At 30.8% G+C, this 22,504-nt stretch overlaps 1 protein-coding gene across 1 annotated transcript in view; it reads left to right on the forward strand.

The window, feature by feature from the left end:
• LOC134680885 (atrial natriuretic peptide receptor 1-like) overlaps positions 1–19,196 on the forward strand; it is a 50,565-nt gene extending 31,369 nt beyond the window's left edge. Inside the window, exons 11-25 of the mRNA XM_063540164.1 lie at positions 652–742; positions 1,343–1,411; positions 3,872–3,946; positions 4,622–4,726; positions 6,158–6,229; positions 6,760–6,904; positions 8,006–8,164; positions 10,226–10,400; positions 10,748–10,894; positions 11,687–11,810; positions 14,395–14,463; positions 15,199–15,370; positions 16,478–16,576; positions 16,980–17,071; positions 18,357–19,196. Of these exons, the coding sequence (XP_063396234.1) occupies positions 652–742; positions 1,343–1,411; positions 3,872–3,946; positions 4,622–4,726; positions 6,158–6,229; positions 6,760–6,904; positions 8,006–8,164; positions 10,226–10,400; positions 10,748–10,894; positions 11,687–11,810; positions 14,395–14,463; positions 15,199–15,370; positions 16,478–16,576; positions 16,980–17,071; positions 18,357–18,407 (1,645 nt within the window). The 3' untranslated portion in view covers positions 18,408–19,196. The remainder of the gene's footprint in view (positions 1–651; positions 743–1,342; positions 1,412–3,871; positions 3,947–4,621; positions 4,727–6,157; positions 6,230–6,759; positions 6,905–8,005; positions 8,165–10,225; positions 10,401–10,747; positions 10,895–11,686; positions 11,811–14,394; positions 14,464–15,198; positions 15,371–16,477; positions 16,577–16,979; positions 17,072–18,356) is intronic.
• The last annotated feature ends 3,308 nt before the right edge of the window (positions 19,197–22,504 follow it).

Below are 22,504 nucleotides of genomic sequence, written 5' to 3' on the forward strand. Positions count from 1 at the left end.
GCCTTGTATTTTATATCTCATTTCCTAATTTCGCTATTCATTTTATATGTACACAATCTGTTAACTGTAGGAGTATGACTTTAGGATTTGATAAAGTTTTTTTTTTTTAAAAAGCCAAACAATACCACAGGAGCAATCAACATTGAGTTTCTAGATTTTCAACTGAAACTCGCCATTTGTATATATTTACATTTTGAATTGGAATCATACAGCTAAAATTTTAGATTTTTCAAAATATGACATCATAGATTTAGAACTTTAAAATGTTGTCGATTTCAGCGTGTATTTTACTTTATCATAATAATAATAACAATAATAATTAAAATATTTATTATTAATTTATTTAACAACGATTGGTACATCATTTCTTGTAAATTTCCATCTATCATAAAAAAAACTGTGTTGTGTTAACATACCTATTAATAAACTCATCATAGATACCAGGACTAAATTTAGTCTATACGCCAGACTACAAAAGACTCATCAGTGACGCTCGAATCCCAAAAGGTTAAAAATGCCAAATAAAGTACGAAGTTGAAGAGCATTGAGGACCAAAATTCCTAAAAGTTTTGCCAAATACAGCTAAAGTAACCTATGCCTGATGTAGAAAAGCCGTAGTATTGATTTATTTTTAATCATATGATGTTATAGGAAAATAAAAACCAAAGAAAGTGAAAGTATATGGAGAATAAAAAAGTCTGACTTGTCCATAACCGAACGGTCTATGTGGTCAATGTCGAGGGTAAGTCTTCTAAAAACTTTATATTTTTTATTTATTTATTAGTTTATATTTATTTAATTATTTATTCAGTGTGTCATTGATTGATTGATTGATTGATAGATGGAAGGATTGATTAAATGCTAATTAATTGATTGATTGATCGATTAATATTGAGTGTTAAAAGCTTCACGTGCATCTCGTCAATAGTGATAATATTATTTTTTTGTAAAAATATAACACACAAGCACATGTCTTAAAACAGAAACAAAGACAGGACAAATAACAGTCACACGATTAATATACAGTGCTAAGACTTTGTAAGACAAATTCAAACAAAAGCTGAAGTTGAAATCAGGTTATCCTGAAAGCTTATAGTGTTGCACCACACGAGGTATCCTTGTTGTTCCTTATGGCAATTGAAAGAAACACTTGCAAGATCAAAATTCAACTAGAAAGAAATTTAATACTTTTCCTATGTCATTACATTTACATTCTTTGAAAACAGAAATATTATGTACATTAATATATATATTCTAATACATTAACCTTATTAATGATTTACATATATGGTAACACAAATGATTCAAACAAATATCAACTAGTATACACACTATATTGTAGGTATCAATCCGATCAGACCCCTCAGAGGAAACGGTAGATAACAGAGTCACAAAAACTGCATACCACAAGGTAACTTTATTCTAGCACATGAGATCACCACCAGTTTTTTGTGGGGTTTGTGTTGCTAATTCTTTAGTTTTCTATGTTGTGCCTTGTATACTATTATTTTTCTGTTTGTCTTTGTTTTTAGCCATGAAAATGTCAGTTTATTTCCAATCAATGAGTTTGACTGTCCCTCTGGTATCTTTCGCCCCTCTTCTAAGACATTTTAAGATTTTCAAAAACATGAAGTCTATGGTTTGATAATAATTTTTATGTTTAAACAATGAATGACTATTTTCTGTACAGTATCATGATTCCAACACGATTTCCAAATTAAAGATATGAAGAAATCAAAAGAATTTAAGTGTTTTCTAAAGTAGTAACAACCCAGCTTATCATGTAAAGAGGTTTTTAAAACTAATAGACATAACATATTGAACTTTCTCAGTTAATTGAAGAAAGATTGTCTTTTTGTGTCATTGACTCTTCCTTAAAAGTTGCATTCTATGACTGGATTAAATTGAACAAATTTTGATTGAAACAAACGCATAACAGATTGACATACACTTGAATGTCCTTTCTAAGCGCTTATTTGCAATAAGTTCATTACTATATTTTCCGTATGCATAGTGACCCGAGCGTAACCCTCCTCGTTAAAATCCGGTGACCACATAACGCATGGATCTGTCATTGAAATAAGCAAATATCTGATTATACATGTTAAACACGTGCTCAAAACCCATGCTTTTTGTGATTTGTTTACTATAAGGTGACAATCGGTTAAACTCGGCTTCAAAACACGGCATTTAATGAGCAGCCATATTTGTTAAATCATAACAAACAAAGAGAAGAAAAAAATTGACGATTATATGATATATTTGCGAAAATAATGATAAAATCGTGCACAGAGGACTAAGTTTATGATGTATACATGCATTGGTTCAAGAATTCGACAAACATTATTTTTCACCACGCACTCGTTTCATATGACTTTAAGTATTTTTGTGATTTTACTTTTTTTTTGGTAGAATCAAAAAATATGGTTAACAATTTATTTCGGACAGCTTGCAGCTTCCATAAGTCAAAATTTGCGAATTTCTGTTTAGGTGTAATAAACCTTGGTTGATTTTTAAAAAAAATGTACTTTTTCTCTTTACCGTGTCATGATGTTTGAATCGTACTGTATCTACGTTCTTTGATTGATTCGAAAATAGATCCATCTGGAACGTGATGAGTTAAAAATAAAAAAAAAAAAAAAAGCGAAACAGATGTCCAGTGACGTTGTACTAATAATAGATGCAAATAACTATCATTGATACCAAGCTAATAATTAAGCGTAGTCTGACTCACAATTCGTCTACATACATCACGTTATAACAAGTTTTCTTGATTGGTTTTATTTGAATTGTTATAACGTTGTTATGAAAAGCCTATACAGTAATGACTGTATTTTTTCATGTTGAATTTTAGGTCCTAAATGCTCTTCAACTTTGTATTTGTTTGGCTTTTTAACTATTTTGATATGAGCGTCTCTGATGAGTCCTATGTAGACGAAACGCGCGTCTGGCGTATAAAATCAAATCCTGGTAATTTTGATAACTATTATGGGAATTATGATTTTTGGTCTGTTTGTTCGTTTGTTCGTCCGTCCATTTGTTCCGCTTCAGGTTAGTTTTTTGTCAAGGTAGTTTTTGATGAACTTAAAGTCCAATCAACTTGACACTCAGTACCCATGTTCCCTATGATATGATCTTTCTAATTGTAATGCCAATTCAGAGTTTTGACCCCAATTTCATGGTCCACTGCCAATATGGAATGATAGTGAGAGTGGGGCATACGTGTACTGTGGACACAATCTTGTTTACATTGGAAATAAAGTTTCTGTTAATGCCTTGCAATTGTTGCCAATAAAAAGAGTTGCATAAGATACGTGCATGTACTGTAAACTTAAGGAACACTTACATCTATAATTATCCTTATCATCATTTGACTGTTTTGTATTTGATAAATAACGATGAAATTTTTAAACGAGTTGCACAGCTACATTGAATTTTCGTTTTTTTTCTAGGCCATAGAATATAATTACTTTATAAAAATTATACCAAAACATCTTGTTTTGACCTGTCTTGTGTTCAGGAAAATAATTACTCATTCTGTAATCGCCTTACACAGTTAAAATATGCAATATAGAAATATTTTTTTAAATAAATATTGTTTACACACTCACTCTCGGTCGCTCGTCCGATCTTGTTTTAGAGCTCGAAACTACAAATGTTCGATTGGGAATGATATTCAACAATTCTTCGTTTCGTATTTCTAATCGGATCATATATAGTATTTGTTATCATTAGTTTTTGTCAATGATGACAGTGTGCCAGAATATAATATAATTTGATCTCCACTTTTATTGTTTCTGGTATAACCTGTATCTGTGTGGTAATGAAATAAATGATGTTGAAATGATCAGTTTTTTTTAATATTTTTTAGGGTTCTCTTGTATGCATCAGATCTTATACAAAGATGCACTCAGATAAAATGCCGAATTTTAAAGAATTGCGTCAGGTATTATAAGAGCTTTTAAAACTGAAATATATTATTTGAAAAAAAATAACCATTTTTTATAGTTCTTTCCTCATATGTATAATTATTATGAAGTGCAATTAGTATAACATTTAAATAACTCATGATATTTGGTATCACATACTTATCAATAGAAAATCACAAAACTATGCGGTTTGAAACGCATTATTAATAAACATATTTACCAAATGATTGTATCATAGAAGTACTTATTTTCAGTGAAAGTAGATAACTCATTTAAAAGGGAAATGAGACCGATTAAGTCTTTTTGTAGTTGAACAAGAGTGCTAGTATATAGTTTTTAAGGGTTGAAAGTTTTTTTTTTTAAAAAGACACCAACTTGTTGCTTTTCGATGTGGAATGATAACTCTCAGACTTTGATGTTCAGCATAACAATATATTCAAGACGATCTGGATGTGTCGACCTTTTTCGACATCTTTAATCAAATACCCAATGTAAAAAAGATCCCCACAAAAATAAAATCTCCATCAATGCGACATCAGCATGATAAAACAAAAAACAAAAGGCACTTTTGAATTTAGACTACATACACGCTTTATAAATTATTTATTGTACTAGTATTCAGTGTACAAACATTTATAGACCTGAGTGGACAGCTTCTAAAGTATTTTTTTACTTCTTTTTGTAACCAACAGATGAGAGAGCTGGATCACAATAATATTGTAAAGACAGTTGGTTTTGTAATAGACCCACCAGAGCTGTTATATGTGTTCGAGTTTTGTTCAAAAGGGAGTCTCATGGTTTGTAATTTATGAATATTATTTAACGTTTTAAGTTGTTTGCTGTCTTGAATAACTTTATATATGTATTTGGTTTTGTAACCAGAAATTGATGTCAAAATACGTGGCTTCTTCTAAATGGGTATTTCAGCACAAGAAATGCAAATTACCAATTTTTGAAAGCTCAACATCAACGGCATTGAATTGATTTCTTGCATATTTGTTTTTGTAGGAAATATTCGGCTTTCCTCAACAATCTTTGGTCAATAAATACATGAAATATGCAGCTAGTAATTTTGTCGAACAAAACAAAGACTTTATAGCGTGTATAGGTGACGGCTCCTTTATTCTATATGTCTTTTTACGATTTTGCGTTACATATATGACGTGGCTCTGTACTTATACATCCCGTCATTACGTTATTATACTATGGTAAATTTGTGTATTCGTGTCTTTAATTTTGCTAATATGATTGATCTGCATGCCATTTGTTTTGCGTCTTTAATACATATTTGTATGTTTTTAGTGAGCAGGATTATATCACAATGTTGACTGCTGTATTATTGACATTTTTAACCACTGTCTTTTTGTTTTGTTCGCGCAACGTTGTCAATATAATGAAATTTGATGCGACTGTTATTCAAGCGAGAGGTTTGGCTAACCATAAAACCAGGAACAATCTACCATTTTCTACTTATGAAAATGCCTGCAACAGGTCAGGAATATGGCATTTGTTATCCCTCGTTTGATGAGCCATTTGATTGGAGACTCTTCGTTTTGAATTTTCCTCGGAGATCAGTATTTTTGTGATTTTACATTTTGATATATAATTTGAAATTTAAATATTGGCCTCAGTAATAGTTTGTACAAGATTTTTTCCATTGTGGTTTAAATCATAAACATACAGGAGAATTGACATTACTATAGCAAAAAAAAGGAATATACCATTGTTTGTTAGATGTAAACGCCATTGTTTACAGTTATTTTCTTGAATTAAAAAGATCGTGTTTGTAGTAACTTAATTACAAAATTTCAAGAAATATTTTGTATGCTGGTTGTAACATGAAACGCTGTTTAACATCATAAAATAATTCAAACTATCATGATGTCTGCGGATAAATGACTTTCGACATTAATGTTTATATACTGTGGATTCATAACTATTCGTTGTATACCAATTTTCGTGGATTTCGTGAGACGATTTGAACCACGAAATTAAATGTTCAACGAATAACACATTTATATAGGGTAATATATAGATTTCGCTTAAACCACGAAATAAATATTCACGAACATTGAATCATAGAAAATTGGTACCCACGAAAATAAATGAATCCACAGTATCCTTCATTGTAGTTAGTTGTCAATGCAAAAATATGAACCCTTGCGGTCCTTAGAAGCGTCATAATTATACAGGTTATTGAAATAAACTATAACAATTTGACATTTCAGGATATTCTTGAGAACGAGGACATAAATTTGGATTGGGATTTCAAGTACTGTCTTATGTGGGATATATTAGAGGTAAATCTTTCTTGAATGTGCAAAATAACTTTAGAAATGTGATCTCTTTTAATGTTCATTTTTATTTGTATCTATTAACATGAAAACGAGTTAAAATCGGGAAAGTGACTTACCAAAACAATATAAATGTTGTGAGCCTATTCTCACTTCTCCGGTGGTTGTATATGTGGTTATCGTTGTTTATTTATATGATGAATAACCCAGGTGCATATTAAAAGTTTGTGTAGACCTGTTAATTTATACCTAACAAGCATAAGATATACCCTCTTGTCTAGTGTTGATATCATGACATTAAGATGATTCAAAAGATTTTTTATTTTGTTTTTGGTTTCTGTCTGATAAACTTATACCTTAAATTGTTATTTTAAAATGTAAAGTACTTTAACCGGTGGGAAAGTATTTTGATTAATGCATCAAGAATATAATCGTTCTGGTATTGTTCCTTATTTTGTGTTTCAATGTTATGTATATAATCATGTTTTGAACCACTCTGTGAATGAAGTTATTTCAATTAGTCACATATTTTACAGGGGTTGGACTACTTATCTAGAAGTAGTTTACGCTATCATGGAAATCTTAAAAGTTCAAATTGTTTAGTAGACGGTCGGTTTGTTCTAAAACTAGGTGATTATGGACCCCGAGAATGGCTGAAATACAAGGACAAATCAGATAGAGGTAAACATTAATAATTTAGTACAGTACATCATAATCAAAATAGACCGACTGAAAGGCAACAATTATACAAGTAACCATTTTGAACTTATTTCGTTAATTTCCCAGAAGAGTAGTATATCTATTGTGGAACCGATCAAGAACAAACGTTTAAATATGTATAGATCTAACTATGTATACATTGATGCTTTGAATAATACTGTTAATCATAAACATTTCTCGAAATAACAAAAATACTTAAACATGACATAATTGATGTTGATGAGAAGAGACTAGAGATATCAAACAAAAATGTCGAAATTAAACTGACAAAACCATTACTATAGAAATGAAAATGATCAACACACACACAACAGTTTACAAAACACAACAAACAAAACTAAGAACTGAGCATCACAAATCACACACAGACAGGCGAGGGGATCTCAGCTGCTCAGAATTTTGTAACTTTTGTAGAAATACATTATTTTAGCTTGTTTCGCATTTAAAACTCTGAAGCACTAGTGCTCGACATTACTGACCTTCCAGATTTGATATACATAACCTAAGATTAATAATTAATGAATATCATCTATTATTCTGAATAAATTAAAATTTCATTAACGCCAAAACTGCATTTACTTGCACTACAGCAAAGTAAAATGTAAAGGGTCTTACATTGTGAAAATTCAGCAAAGATATCAGACTTATAATAACTTAAATAATACAATCATTGTTTGCGTGGCTATGTGTAAAAATCTTAAGCTAGTACTACCATGTCACTATATTCTTACTGTACAAAATATTCACTCATAGAGATATTAGTAAAACATCATTTTCAAGGTAATTAAAATTTAGAATGGAAATTGGGAATGTGTCAAAGAGACAACGTCAACCCGACCATAGAGCATTATCATATTACCATATTACAAATAGCTTCAAACATAGAATGATGGTTACAAGATACATCACATTTTTATTAATAATTGAACGAATTTATTGCGGTCGGTATTTAAGACTTATGCATGTTCTTATGAAATTATACATTCCTGTTCATCTCTGTTCCTAAAGACGAATACAGCAATTATAATCTAACATAAAGTACACAAATCCTATTTATTTTAGACAGACTATGGTCAGCGCCAGAGATAATAAAAGGGTTTCATCTTTTAACTCAAGCGGCGAATCAAGCTGCAGATATTTATTCTGTTGGAATTATATTACACGAGATTTTACATCGTAGCGGACCATTTGGAGTGGAATGTTTGGACATGTCAACATATGGTAATATTATGTTGGTTTAAAAGTAAAATCACAAAATACTGATCTCTGAGGAAATTTCAGAACGGAAAATTCCTTATCAATTGGCAAAAACAAAAGCTCAAACAAATCAAACAAACCTTAATATTCTTGACTTGGATTTGTAGAAAATGGTGGATTAAACCTGCTTTATAGCTATCTCTATCTAAAACTTTCACTTTAATGACAGTTGCATTTAGTTCCATTATATTGACAACGTTGTGTGATCAAATCACAGATTGGATTGATAACTGATTTGATAATTTACTGAATTAAATTGGTTTTTAAACCGATGATGAAAATTCATATTCATGAAAAATATTACGTTGGGCAAATGATTTCAGGGGTTGTTTGACATTAATGAATTTTGGGGGGAAATTCAAACTAATGTACCGAACTCTATAGTAACAACAAAAACAAAACAAAGTTATTTAGTAATGATATAAGAAAAGCAAAGTTTTCCTGTTTAGAATAGTTATCAAAGGTACCAGGATTATAATCTAATACGCCAGACGCGCGTTCCGTCTACATAAGACTCATCAGTGACACTCAGATCAAATAGCTATAAGTCAAAACAAGTACAAATTTGAAGGACATTAAGAACCCAAAATTCCCAAAAGTTAAAAAGTGCCAAAATCTTTAGTTTTTCGATTACTTCAAAGTTTTGTAACAGGAAATCTATAAAAAAAAAATTAACATATAAATGATATTCGTGTAAACACTGAAGTGCTGACTACTGGGCTGGTGATACCCTCGGGGACGAAACGTCCACCAGCAGTGGCATCGGACAGTGGTGTAAATTGTTATCAAAGGTACTAGAATTTTAATTTAATACGTCAGACGCGCGTTTCGTCTACATAGAACTTTTGCATCTTTAAACAAGAGAGTGAACTATACTTGAGGGATATTCAAACTCAATAGTTAATGGCATGGCAAAAAAACCCAATCAATAGACAAACAACAGTACATAAAAAACAACGGAGAAAATCCTAAAATTGAGCAACACCAACCCCATCAGAAACCGGGGATGGTTTTAGGTGATCTCAAAAGGTATAGAAATAAAAGTAGCTAAAAAATCGGTTAAGAAATATTCTCTACCTTATACTAATGTCTTGAGATTACACCGTTTTATCTCACCATTACCTACAGGGGGCTTCACTTCATCTTTGTAACATGGTTATATGCCTACGTCTCAGAGTTCAAGTCATGAAAAACACGTGACTGACGTCAACTAGTTATTGACAGTACATTAGCATAAAAGAGACGTAAGTGAAACGTGCACAAGATCATATCAAAAGACACTAGATATCAAATAGTATCTAGTATGTATGTTCATCATTTTGCAGTTCTTAAAAAAATTATATGATAAATTTCTATTCATATTACTAGTATCATTTTATAATTCTGAAATCTGGTTAAGTTGTCTTGGAAACTGAGAGTTTTGGTATTCATTTTGGATAATGACGGTTGCTGTCAACTCGTTTGATGTGTTTTCTATCATTAGAGTTTGTCATTTGATTAGGGATTTTCCGTTTTGAATTTTCCTCGGAGTTCAGTTTTTTGGTGATTTTCTTTATCAAAGTGTGTCAAGATCCAGCAAAGCTTTTATAATATGATATAATTCGGTAATGTATATTTCTTCTTTGAAGAACAAATCAGTCATTTTGGCAGACTAAAAATTTCAAAAACATTATAATTTCCCCTGAACATAATTGAAATATTATGTTTTTGTTCATAGCGTAGCGGGTTATTTAACAGTGTCCACCAAATTTTTTATGTTATTTCGAATAGACAGAAAAAAAAATACAGTTAATTCTAAATTCCATTTTAAACCGTTCAAAACCATGAAAAAACGTTGATGACGTCACGGTCACATGACTAAATTATGTCTATGGACTCATAACAAAATAACGTCAGCCAATCCGAGGACGCGTTACATCCAAAATTAAATTATAAAGATTTGACATCAAAATTGATTAAAGATTGTTATAGTAACAAAAAATACTCTCATGTTATATTATCAAGTCTGGAACATTTCAATTGCAGAAATTGTTGATAAAGTCAAGATAGATACCATTCCTCCATTCAGACCTGTATTTGACCCATCCCTCTGTCCTCAGAAACTGCAGACTATTATTGCAAGTTGTTGGGTATCAAATCCTTTTGAAAGACCACTGCTGAAGGATGTATCAAAAGCAATCAATTCTATAACAGGCTCAAAGTAAGTACACACAAAATTATGACAACCTTTACAAAATAAGATAAAAAAAAAATCATAATGAGTAAAGGCAAACATGTATCGCGATTTCACATTGTGTCTTCTTGTCTCGTATATATATGAGATTTCAATATGTCAGAAAAAGTATGCATGCACTATAGAGCTATTCTATAAATATACTCTGACTTTTAGAATGGATATTCAGTTGCAGTATCATTATCCGTCTGTTCGTCTTTCGTTACAAATAACTTGTACTATTAGATATTCTTGCAACACAGGAAAATACAGTTTATTATAGAATGATCATATCACATAAATATTCTTTCATCTCCTTTTAAAATATATTTGAGGTTAAAAGCTAAAAATCTATTGGATAATTTACTCAAGCGAATGGAACTGTATGCGAATAATTTAGAAGGAATAGTAGAAGAAAGAACAACGAAATACCTCCATGAGAAACAGAGGGCAGAGAATCTCCTATATAGACTTTTACCTCAGTAAGTAGATAAATTCTTATCTCATCGTGTAGCTCAATTGACTTTAGACTATTAAACAGTGGTATAACATAACAGCATGAAAACTAGTAGAACAAACTACTAGAACAGGACACCGATTTTGTTTTTTGTCCATGTATTTATGTGTTTTGAACAGCGGTATACTACTGTTGCCTTTATTTATACTACTATTGTCTTTTATTGATATTAAACGTTTTATTCGGTTGACACATAGTCTGTCTTAATGATTTCAATCGTTTTATGCTGTTTGACTTTCCAAACGTTTAGTTTTTAACGACATATGCAATCATTTTTTTCTGAAGACAGTTGTTATTGATTTGAAACAGTAACATTTCATTGCAATGTAGTTTATAAAATAAAATAGTAAAGCAAAAAAACGAAATCTACAGCAAACTCAAAAGGATGAAGTCATTAAAAACTGATAAAATAAAACGCTATCAATCGACGAATCAAGTAAAAAACAACTGTAATATTACTGACTTGACACAGCAAAATAGTTTGATAAACCTAATTTGTAAAGTTAGCTTAATCTTCTTCTTGTATGGTAGTTGTTTACTTAAACTTGTAAATTAAACAAACATGTCACGCCGAATACATCGGTTTTGTTGATAACTGGTTTCTTTTCGTTTTTGTTTGAAAACCGTATTTCGAACAGCGGTATACTACTGTTGCCTTTATTTATACGAAACAACATGAAATTTGAGAACAATACTGGAAATTATAACTACAAAATAAATATTGAGATATTGAAGGATTGTTTTTTGTCTATGATAGATCAATAGCACACCAGATCCAAGTACAGGGTACAGCTGATCCAGAATCGTTTAACAATGTGACAATCTTATTCACAGATATCGTACAGTTTACAACTTTGTCGGCAGAATCGTCACCAATGCAGGTATGTGAAATATTTTATCGCGAATGCAGTTATGTGAAATATATTATCGCCAATGCAGGTATGAGAAATACATCATCGCCAATATAGGTATGAGAAATATATAATCGCCAATGTAGGTACGAACTATATTATCGCCAATGCAGGTATGTGAAATGTATTATCGCCAATGCAGGTATGAGAAATACATCATCGCCAATATAGGTATGTGACTTATGTGAATTATATAATCACCAATGCAGGTATGTGAAATATGTTCTCGTCAATGCAGTTATCTAAAATATGTGATCTCCAATGCAAGTATATGAAATAGATTATCGCTAATGCAAGTATGTGAAGTATATTATCGCCAATGTTGGTATGTGAAATATATTATCGCCAAAATCGGTACGTAATCTATATTATCAACAATGCAGCTACTAGTATGTAAAACTGGTCTTTCGCCTATTCGGGTATGTGAAATAGGTTATCGTTAATTGAGGTATGTGAAATAAATCATCGCCAATATAGGTATATGATTTATATTATCGTCAATACAAGTATGTTAAATATGTTATCGTCAATGCAGGTATGTAAAATATATTATCGTTAAAACAGGTAAGTGAACTATATAATCAGCAATGCAGCTATGTAAAATGTGTTATCGCCTATGCGGGTATGTGAAATATATTATCGCCATTCTATATAATATTTCCCACAGAACGTTACCAAAAGTTAGCGTGCAATAAATTCTAATATTGCACTAGTGCAATAAATCTTCAAAATTCATGACGTCATCAAGATTAAAATCTTAGTTTAAACCAATTTTTACTTTCAAATATTATATTGCTATACAATAAAAGGGTTATTGCAAGTTCGTGCAATATAAAATTCTACTCGGGACAATATTCCCCAATATTCATGCAATAACCCTATATTATCGTCAAAACAGGTATGCGCAAAACTTTATCATTGCCAATACAGGTATAAGAAATCAATTATCGCCAATACAGGTATTATAAATGAATTATCGTCAATACAAGTATGTAAAATATATAATATTGTCAAAGCTTTATGTGAAATATTTTATCGAAAATGCAGGTATGTGAAATATATATTATCGCCATAGCAAGTTAATTGATATATTATTGTCAATACAGATATGTGAAATATATTATCGACAATGCAGGTATGTGAAATATTTTATCGCCAATGCAGGTATGTAAAATATGTTATCGGTAATGCAGGTACGTGAAATATACTATCGACAATGCAGGTGCGTGTAATATATTATCGACCATGCAGGTATGTAAAATATAATATCGACAATGCAGGTACGTGAAATATGTTATCGACAGTGTAGGTATGTAAGATGTTCTATCGCCAAGCGGGTATGTTTGTTTGAAATAAAAACGAAATGGTCTCATCAATTTTCTAGCCAAATTGAATCAGATGTTACTGAATTGGTTGTTTACTTTCATGAATACCTCTTTCAGAAATATGTTTTGTTTTTGTATGAGCGTCAAGTAAGCAACTCAGGAACCTATGCGTCTCTGTCGGGGATTGTAATTTATGAAGATTTTAGACTTATAATCTAGATGTTCATGTCGATATTAATTCGATTCTTTTGATCTATAGTATGAGCCTTTTAATTGTTACAATATTGTCGTAAAAGATGTTTTGTTTACTTTTTTTCGCTTTGGCAAAACGCCGCTTAGTAAATCTACGCGACGTGTAATGTGTGCATGACGTCAACAATCGAAAGTTTGTGATAAGGTGATACATGCAATATATATCCCCGTCTTGTCAGTCATTATTACACGTTTACTGTTTTCAATGTTCCAAAAAGTAACTAGTGATTTTGTACCATAACTATTTTGCACCATTTCAATTTCGTACCAAAAGGTACTATTTTGTACGAAAAGTTACTATTTTGAACCAAAAGTTACTATTTTGAACCAAAAGTTACCATTTTGTACGAAAAATTACAATTTCGTACCAAGAATTTGCCATTTCGTACCATGACTGTTAACCATTTTGTACCATAAGAAAGAATTTTGCACCATTTAGGCAAAATTACTATGATTTAAAAAAAATAGAACACTTACCAATAGCTTTTAAGACTCAACATCTGCTTCACATAATTCATAATAGCAGACCAAAATTATCATAGTAATTTTGTTGTTTCTATTTTTGAGTGATTCTTTCACTTTTCCATCAATGCTCATTAATTGCATCCACAAGACATGGAAATAATATATATAGTATGATGGGTGGTATGCAAACACTTATAGGGCAAGGCGAAATTTTGTTTGAGAGTTCCATATTTGACTTATGAGTTAGATTGTGATAAGACTATTGCAAGATACTGGTTAATTCTAACATTTTTAACTAACAAGGAAAATTACGTCGATAAAAAAGGACACAAAGATGAAGGAGAGACAAGACTGTGATCTAAATTACGACTTCGACATATATATATAGTCCCGTTTATTTATTCGATTTTTTTTGGCTGTGTCTTTATTCTCTAGTTCTTGTCCTTCATTCTTAATTTCTCACCGTATCCATGTTCAAAATATTTAGAAATAATTTTGTTTATCTATTGCAGATAATTGACATGCTGAATACCCTATACTCAGGCTTTGATGAAATAATCAACGAATATGATGTTTATAAGGTAATTTAAAAAAAATGACTGAGACTTAGAAAATTATTTCTCAATTTCAAAGTTTATAGGTTTTAATGTAGATGAAACGAGCGTTAGACAAACTAAATTATTACTCTGGTAGCTTTGATGATTTTTTAATGTTTTATCAATATGATTATCTTTGTTCTATTTTGAAAATTTCAATCAAATTTTACCAAAATTCATTATATAAAAAAAATATAAAGTCATAACAACCAGTTCAAATAAAGAGATTCTTTGATGAACAGACATTTGCAATCAGACGGAAAATTTGACTTTATTATTAGAAGCAACATATCATGTTTTCAAAAGCAAAAAACAACATTATCATATTGTAGTTTTTAATAAAAAATTTATCAGGCATATTGCCGACCGACATTCTTTTGTCACATGGAATAGACTTCTTTGAAAACAAACAGAGTAAAAAAATAGAATAACAGAATTAAAAGGATGTAGCTTACGACTTGTATCCTTTCATTTCAAAAGCAGACTTTATTATTTAGAGCAGTTTTCTATTAATACATCAATGTGATATTGATAAGAATGAAACAATACTGAAAACACAAAAAAAAGATGAAATTGTCTGGCTAACGAAAGTCTTTGTCTATGATTATTGTATTTTTTTAAAACCACATTCTTATTCAATTTTGATTTTTATCTTATCTTATTTTTTATGTTATATTTTCTTTCTTTGATTTGCTTTCACATGTTTATTCCTGATTTTAGGTTGAAACAATAGGTGATGCCTATATGTGTGTTTCTGGACTACCTCAACGAAATACTTACCACTATTTTGAAGTCTCGAAAATGATAATGTCTATAATGAGATATGTAAGCACCTATGAAATCAAACATAAACCTGGAAGAAAGCTTCAGATGAGAGCAGGTGTACATTCAGGTAGACATTCCCTTTACTATTTACACCATCATTACATTAAAAAAAACGCTCTGATTTTGATACGAATGTAAACGAGATCAAACTTTAATCATGAAACAAAAATGGACAGCAGGTGTTCACTCACATAGAGTTTACATTTAATTATGTTACCTGTTTTACTTTATTTTAAAAAGAGAAGCGAACGATAACAAAGGGTCATTCAAACAAGTCGGAAGATAAACATAATGCTTTGGCAAAATTGAAAAAGATGAAAAGACTAAAAACACTATACAAATTACATAATACAACTTAGAAACCTAAAGACTGAGCAACACGAATAACCCGTTCCAAAAATCGAACGAGTACTGTCAATTTTTTTTTTACTTTTTTGGATTCGAACGTCACTGATGAGTCTTTTGGAGTCTTTTGTAGACGAAACGCACGTCTGGCGTATATACAAAACTAGTCCTGATATCTATGATGAGTTTATTTATTCAGTTTTTAACTTTGTAAACATGAAGGATAGACATGATTTTCATCTAAACAAGGATTACAACATATGCGATAAGTTTCTTTTCTCTTTTCGTATTATGTTTTACTTTGTCGAACGATAACAAAGGGTCATTTAAGCAAGTCGGAAGATAGACATATTGCTTTGGCAAAATTGAAAAAGATGAATAGACTAAAAACAATATACAAATTACATAATACCACTTAGAAATCTAAAGACTGAGCAAAACGAATAACCCGTTCCAAAAACCGGACAAGTACTATAAGGGTATGCATAACCTGTTCCACGTGTGGGGGATTCGATTTGATTGATTTTAATTTAAAACCTGTTTTTTTTTAATCTTTTATACATCTTTAATTGTAAACCAAAATCCAAATGTAAAACAATGTAACCACCATGTGAAAATACAATGTTAAAATATGTTACACTAACCATTGAGAAATTTTTTTCCCCATAATATCTTCAATATTTTGAAAAAAAGAGAGAAAGTAATATGTTGTGCGTTTATTCTTACATTTTTTTTTCACAATATAGGGAATAAAAATATATAGGATCATAAAAACAAATTCAGTGGATATTTTGATTTAGCATGAATAACCAATCATAACTATTTCTAGGATCCTGTGTTGCTGGTGTAATTGGTGTTAAGATGCCTCGTTATTGTCTCTTTGGAGACACTGTAAATACGGCTGCAAGGATGGAAAGTTCAGGAGAAGGTATGGCTTTTTGGTATCATTTTGTTTCAATTTTTTTCTGAATTTTACAATAGGAATAAGCTATCAGGAATTCAAGCTGTCTTAAAAAGTTCTTGCGTACATCTTTGTATCGGAAGATTTGAAAAACAACTTTGTTTTCAACAAGTATAATGGTACCAATTGAGTATGTTTTAGTTTGTTTGGTTTTTTTTGTTTTTTTTATTTCAATACAAACTAAAAAAAAACATCTACCGATTAATTCATTTTTACGAAACAGATGTTTTCAAAAGAAATTGGTTTGTAAATATCAAGTTAATCAAGCAAATATCAAATATGTTCGAGTACAAATCAGTGAAAACAGATAACCATGATTGTATTATTTCCTCTGCTCAAATTGAAAACTGAATATTGTTATCAATTTTAGCTTCAAAGATACAGATAAGTGGAGCAACAGCTGCCCTATTAAAAACTGACCCATTATATACAGTATTACCTAGAGGAGAAATTCTTGTAAAGGTAATGTTTCCAGTCTAATGTTAAGCCTTAATGATATGTTTTATCTTTATTGTGTGCTTATCGTTTTTAGCCTTTTGCTTGTTTAAAAAATGTTTAGCGTTGCGAAGCCAATGTCTACTTTACAAATCTCAGCAGTGGAATTACTTCTGTTTGTTTCATGTTTAATGTTTACATAATATCTCCGTTATATACGTTACGCTCGTGCATGTTCACACTTTACGGACTCCATTGACAGGGGTAAGCGACTTAAACAAAATCTAATCCAACAGAGTTACAAAGATGTACGACTCAAATTTACAGCACACAAGTTTAACATTATCACAAACTAGTTCACCGATACCATGCGTTGATTTCTCAACTCACTAGCAACATATTTTCGCGGTGTTATACCATTAGGTATTAACATTGTTGTCTGATCTGTTATCTTACCGATAGTATCAGATTCGCGAGTGCGAATTGTGCAGAGTGTAGATTCACAAAATGACAAAAAAAGGAAATTTACTCTTTAAAGAGGAGTTCACACAAATTAAACTTCAGATAGACGTAAATATTTAAACATTTTGAGAAAATACCCCAAATCAATTTCTTTTCGCTTCATCAAAACTGTAAAAACATACTGCAAATTCAGAAAGTAGTGAGTGCATTTATTATTGCGATTTTTTAACAATAGACGAAACTGGGATATTAGCTAGTGTAATTTCCGGAAAATCTGCTTATAGATATATAAGTTTCAGATACCAAAATGCGAGCTCTTATTATTGCAATTCTCGAAGAATTCCATAAAAAAAACTCTTCATAAATTTTGAGTTATTGGTATATTTGGCCGAAAACAAAAACTTTTAATACATGTCATTTTATATGAATACAAAGAACAATACAAATGATATAGGTTCAAATAGGAAACAATGTTCTGTTCTGTTCTCTGTTGAATATAGGATATAGAATATTCATTCTAACGCAGACTCTTCTGTTTCTCCTTTTTTAGTTTCTCTGTTTGCATCTTATTAATTTATAAAATTCCTTTAAAAGGCATGTTGGTTTTCCCGTTTGAATGGTTTTACACTAGTAATTTTGGAACCTTTATGGCTTGTTGTACGGTGTGAGCGAAGGCTCCGTGTTGAAGGCCGTACTTTGACCTATAATGGTTTACCTTTTTTAAATTGTTATTTGGATGGAGAGTTGTCTTATTGGCACTCACACCACATCTTCCTTAATCTATGTTATTTTAAAACTGAGTTACTGTAGCAAACATCCTTGAAATGATTAGTTATGTCTTGTTTTATAGGGTAAAGGAATCATGATGACTTATTGGTTGGAATGGGAAACTAATATCTGAAGTACTATAAGAGACTATCTAATGATTTCTACGTATCACGCCAATGGCATGGAGCGATCGATGACAACAAAGTTATCATGTTTCCTTGAAGTAACTACATGTAGTAATATAATGAAAACTGTCAACAAATTGCTGTAGTGCATGAATTTCGAACATTTAAAACAATGTCAAAGCAAAATCATATAATATGCCATAATAAATAAGTACCATGCAACACCAGAGGTGCATAAATTTACAAATAATCAAATGTCTCGTTACACACAAATAGAACCTGTGGGAAGTTCACTTAACAACTTATTTAAAACAACCCGTTTAATATATAAACCGTATTCTTCCTTTTGTTCTTTTACAACTGAATGACATCAAAATTGCAACTTATAACTTGATTAGTTTGTTATTCATAAAAATATTGGTATATATATTTAAAATATTGTAAAAACAAGTCACGTTTTAGATATAATCTGCGTAAAAAAAGAACAACCTTCTACAAATCTCAGTGAAGTGAAGCACTGAGATGAATCGAGAACTAGAATATTTCTTATGAAATAAAACGAAGCAGTTAGGGATTTGTTGAGCAATGATTGTGTACACGGTAACAGTATACGTGTTAAAGAAACACCTACACACACATCTGCTGAAAAAAAATAAAGAAATTAAAAGACCGCAAAGATGGTAAAGATGATTGGGTATGTTGAGTATGTTACTATTGTCAAAAGTAGGATGAGTGAAGCTTCAATACCTTAAGTTTTTACTTTGACCCTTGACAAAAATTAAAAAAAATAAAAAAAAAATAGATAAAATACACTAGTTATATAGCAGTATGACGAATACTTATTTTAATCATTGAGACGCTTAATATTCCCTTAACAACACAACGTAATCAAAACATTTAGCTGATTTTACAGAGTTATCTCCCTGTAGTATTATGTACCACCTTAATGACACGTACAGTTAATTTTCTTGGTACCATCGTGACCTTGATTGCATTTCTACTGATTTATCTCTGTTTGTTATCAGCAACGTTGATTCGTATTTATTCCAATCTTTCAACAATAAAAAAAAAACCTTCCACTGAATGATGACTCTAAAAAAAGTAAGAGGGCTTATGTGTATGACATTATGACAATTCACGTATATAATGTTAATGGGTACCCATATACTCTCGTATGTGGGTTTGCCTCAACAGCCAATGCAATAGCGTCATATGTGAATATTTATTAAATTGAAAATGTTTTTAATTGTTATAATTTGTTATATTTGTTAAGATGTTTGCTCAAACTGTACGAAACAAAATATTGTCAAATTGTTTTGATAATAGTACATATTTTCTGTTATTTGTGTCGTTTGTTATATGTTTTATGTAACTTTGTTAAATGACGAAAATAAAATTTAATCATCAGGATATTGTTTATTTGATTATTAATCCATTACATGACAAGTTTTTCTTCTATATTTAAGTTCATTGGACAGACATTCTGAATGTATTCAAGGAGAGTACAAAACACAGTTAAAATGTCCGAGTTTGTTTTTTCATGAACAGATTGGAACATGGGTTTAAAACTTTCCCCGTCGTGTTACTATTTCGATATCTCGTTTGTTTTTGCCTTTGTCATTTATTCAGATAGTTTGTAAAATAGTTATCAAAGGTACCAGGATTATAATTTAGTACGCCAGACGCGCGTTTCGTCTACATAAGACTCGTCAGTGACGTTCATATCAAAATATTTATAAAGCCAATCAAGTACAAAGTTGAAGAGCATTGAGGATCCAAAATTCCAAAACGTTTGGCCAAATACGAAGGACGTAATTACAATACCACCATGAATGGCATGCTTCCTAAGGTAGCAATACACAGTTAGGAGTTTAGTTTCGCATTATGGCCCCTGTGGATTTTTTAAATAGGAAAGTTATTGTGTAATAAAATTCTTTTTTAGACAGATGAGTGCTAATTTAGCCTTCAAAGGTGGTTTATAAGAGCATCAAGATTATTTTTTACATGTTTTACGGGCTGTTTTCTGTTTGACAGTCCGTATTTTCATAGCTAGACCGGCCATCGGTCCAGAAATTAATGTACTGTTTACCAACATTTTTTTTCTACACGAAGTTTTTGACGCAATTTTACAAAAAAATGAGACGAAAGACATATGATTTTCATTGGATTTGCTGAATGATATATGTACACAGTTTCAGAAAAGGTATGACTTCAAGCGATTGAAATTCTACTTTTAGCCAAATTTTGGGGAATTATATGACATCTTTCCCCCCCTTTTTGCATTATTTTATAACAAATAAATGCAGATTGTTGCCATGGATACACCAAAAAGAAATTATATTTTACCATTTTATATACTGGAAATAAAATCTATGGAAGATTCTGATTACATACATATGCCCATATATGACACAAACAGTAAGCTTGACATTGCAAGAAAGCAATGAAAAGGGAATGGTAAAATTCATAAGGCCAAATTTTAGTATTTTTCCCTAACTGTTTATTGCTACCTTATGGCATACTTACCAAGCTCAGAATTGTATAATTTAAGACTTTTCATGCCACAAATCTATTGATATTTAGATTTAAAATCAACTTCTGAGTAAATTAAGTGTTTAACAGTGACAATATGTGTCAGTTTTATTGTTTACAGTCCTTAGCAACCAAAATTAGTCATTTTGACACTAGGCTTATATTTGTACTCTTTCGGCTTAACTCTTGCTTCTGATAGATTGAGCTGCATGAAGTAGCCCAAGTATTGAACGCGTTGGTTTTTTTCTTGCGAATATATCAAATTATTGTTTTTATCAAGATTTCATGTTACATTTTGGCATATATTAAATGTATAGTTAAATCAGATGTAAGAAATTGATTCCCTATCACCAAAGTTTTTAATCAAGTCTTTGGTATGCAATAAGCATTTAGATTAACATTTTTATGCTTAAAATTGCTAAATTTGTACAAAGTTGCGTCATCAGAGATCTTATTATGATATTCAACATTAAAAAACTGACAAAAGAGGTACAGTTTTTAAGATTTGGCTAAAAATTGAGGTAGAGACAAGATTTCACACTTTGACTTGGCACCTTTCTTAAAATCAGTTTTTGTCGCGTTTCAGTGTCAACTGCTAACCTTCATAAAATATTCATTACTCAACCAATTTTCAAAAATAAAAGGCCATTTTACTCGTTTTAGCTAGCAGAACTCAGATAATAAGTTAAAAGGGAGAATTTGAAAAAAATATTTACTATTAAGGTAGCAATACACAGTTAGGAGTTTAGTTTCGCATTATGGCCCCTGTGGATTTTTTAAATAGGAAAGTTATTGTGTAATAAAATTCTTTTTTAGACAGATGAGTGCTAATTTAGCCTTCAAAGGTGGTTTATAAGAGCATCAAGATTATTTTTTACATGTTTTACGGGCTGTTTTCTGTTTGACAGTCCGTATTTTCATAGCTAGACCGGCCATCGGTCCAGAAATTAATGTACTGTTTACCAACATTTTTTTTCTACACGAAGTTTTTGACGCAATTTTACAAAAAAATGAGACGAAAGACATATGATTTTCATTGGATTTGCTGAATGATATATGTACACAGTTTCAGAAAAGGTATGACTTCAAGCGATTGAAATTCTACTTTTAGCCAAATTTTGGGGAATTATATGACATCTTTCCCCCCCTTTTTGCATTATTTTATAACAAATAAATGCAGATTGTTGCCATGGATACACCAAAAAGAAATTATATTTTACCATTTTATATACTGGAAATAAAATCTATGGAAGATTCTGATTACATACATATGCCCATATATGACACAAACAGTAAGCTTGACATTGCAAGAAAGCAATGAAAAGGGAATGGTAAAATTCATAAGGCCAAATTTTAGTATTTTTCCCTAACTGTTTATTGCTACCTAAGCACTGTTATGGATAAAACTATATCCGGATAGCTCGAACCCAATTATTTGAAAGTAAGGAAACATACATGCGCTGATACTTGAGCAGTTTTCTGTCATGTTTATATCATTCTTACCATTGGAAGAGTCTTTGCAAGGGAAATGGATTGTCCATTCTAATGAATCTAAAGCTGACAGAAAAACTTA

This window comes from Mytilus trossulus, chromosome 8, assembly GCF_036588685.1.
Source record: "Mytilus trossulus isolate FHL-02 chromosome 8, PNRI_Mtr1.1.1.hap1, whole genome shotgun sequence".
Taxonomy (NCBI): Eukaryota; Metazoa; Mollusca; class Bivalvia; order Mytilida; family Mytilidae; genus Mytilus; species Mytilus trossulus.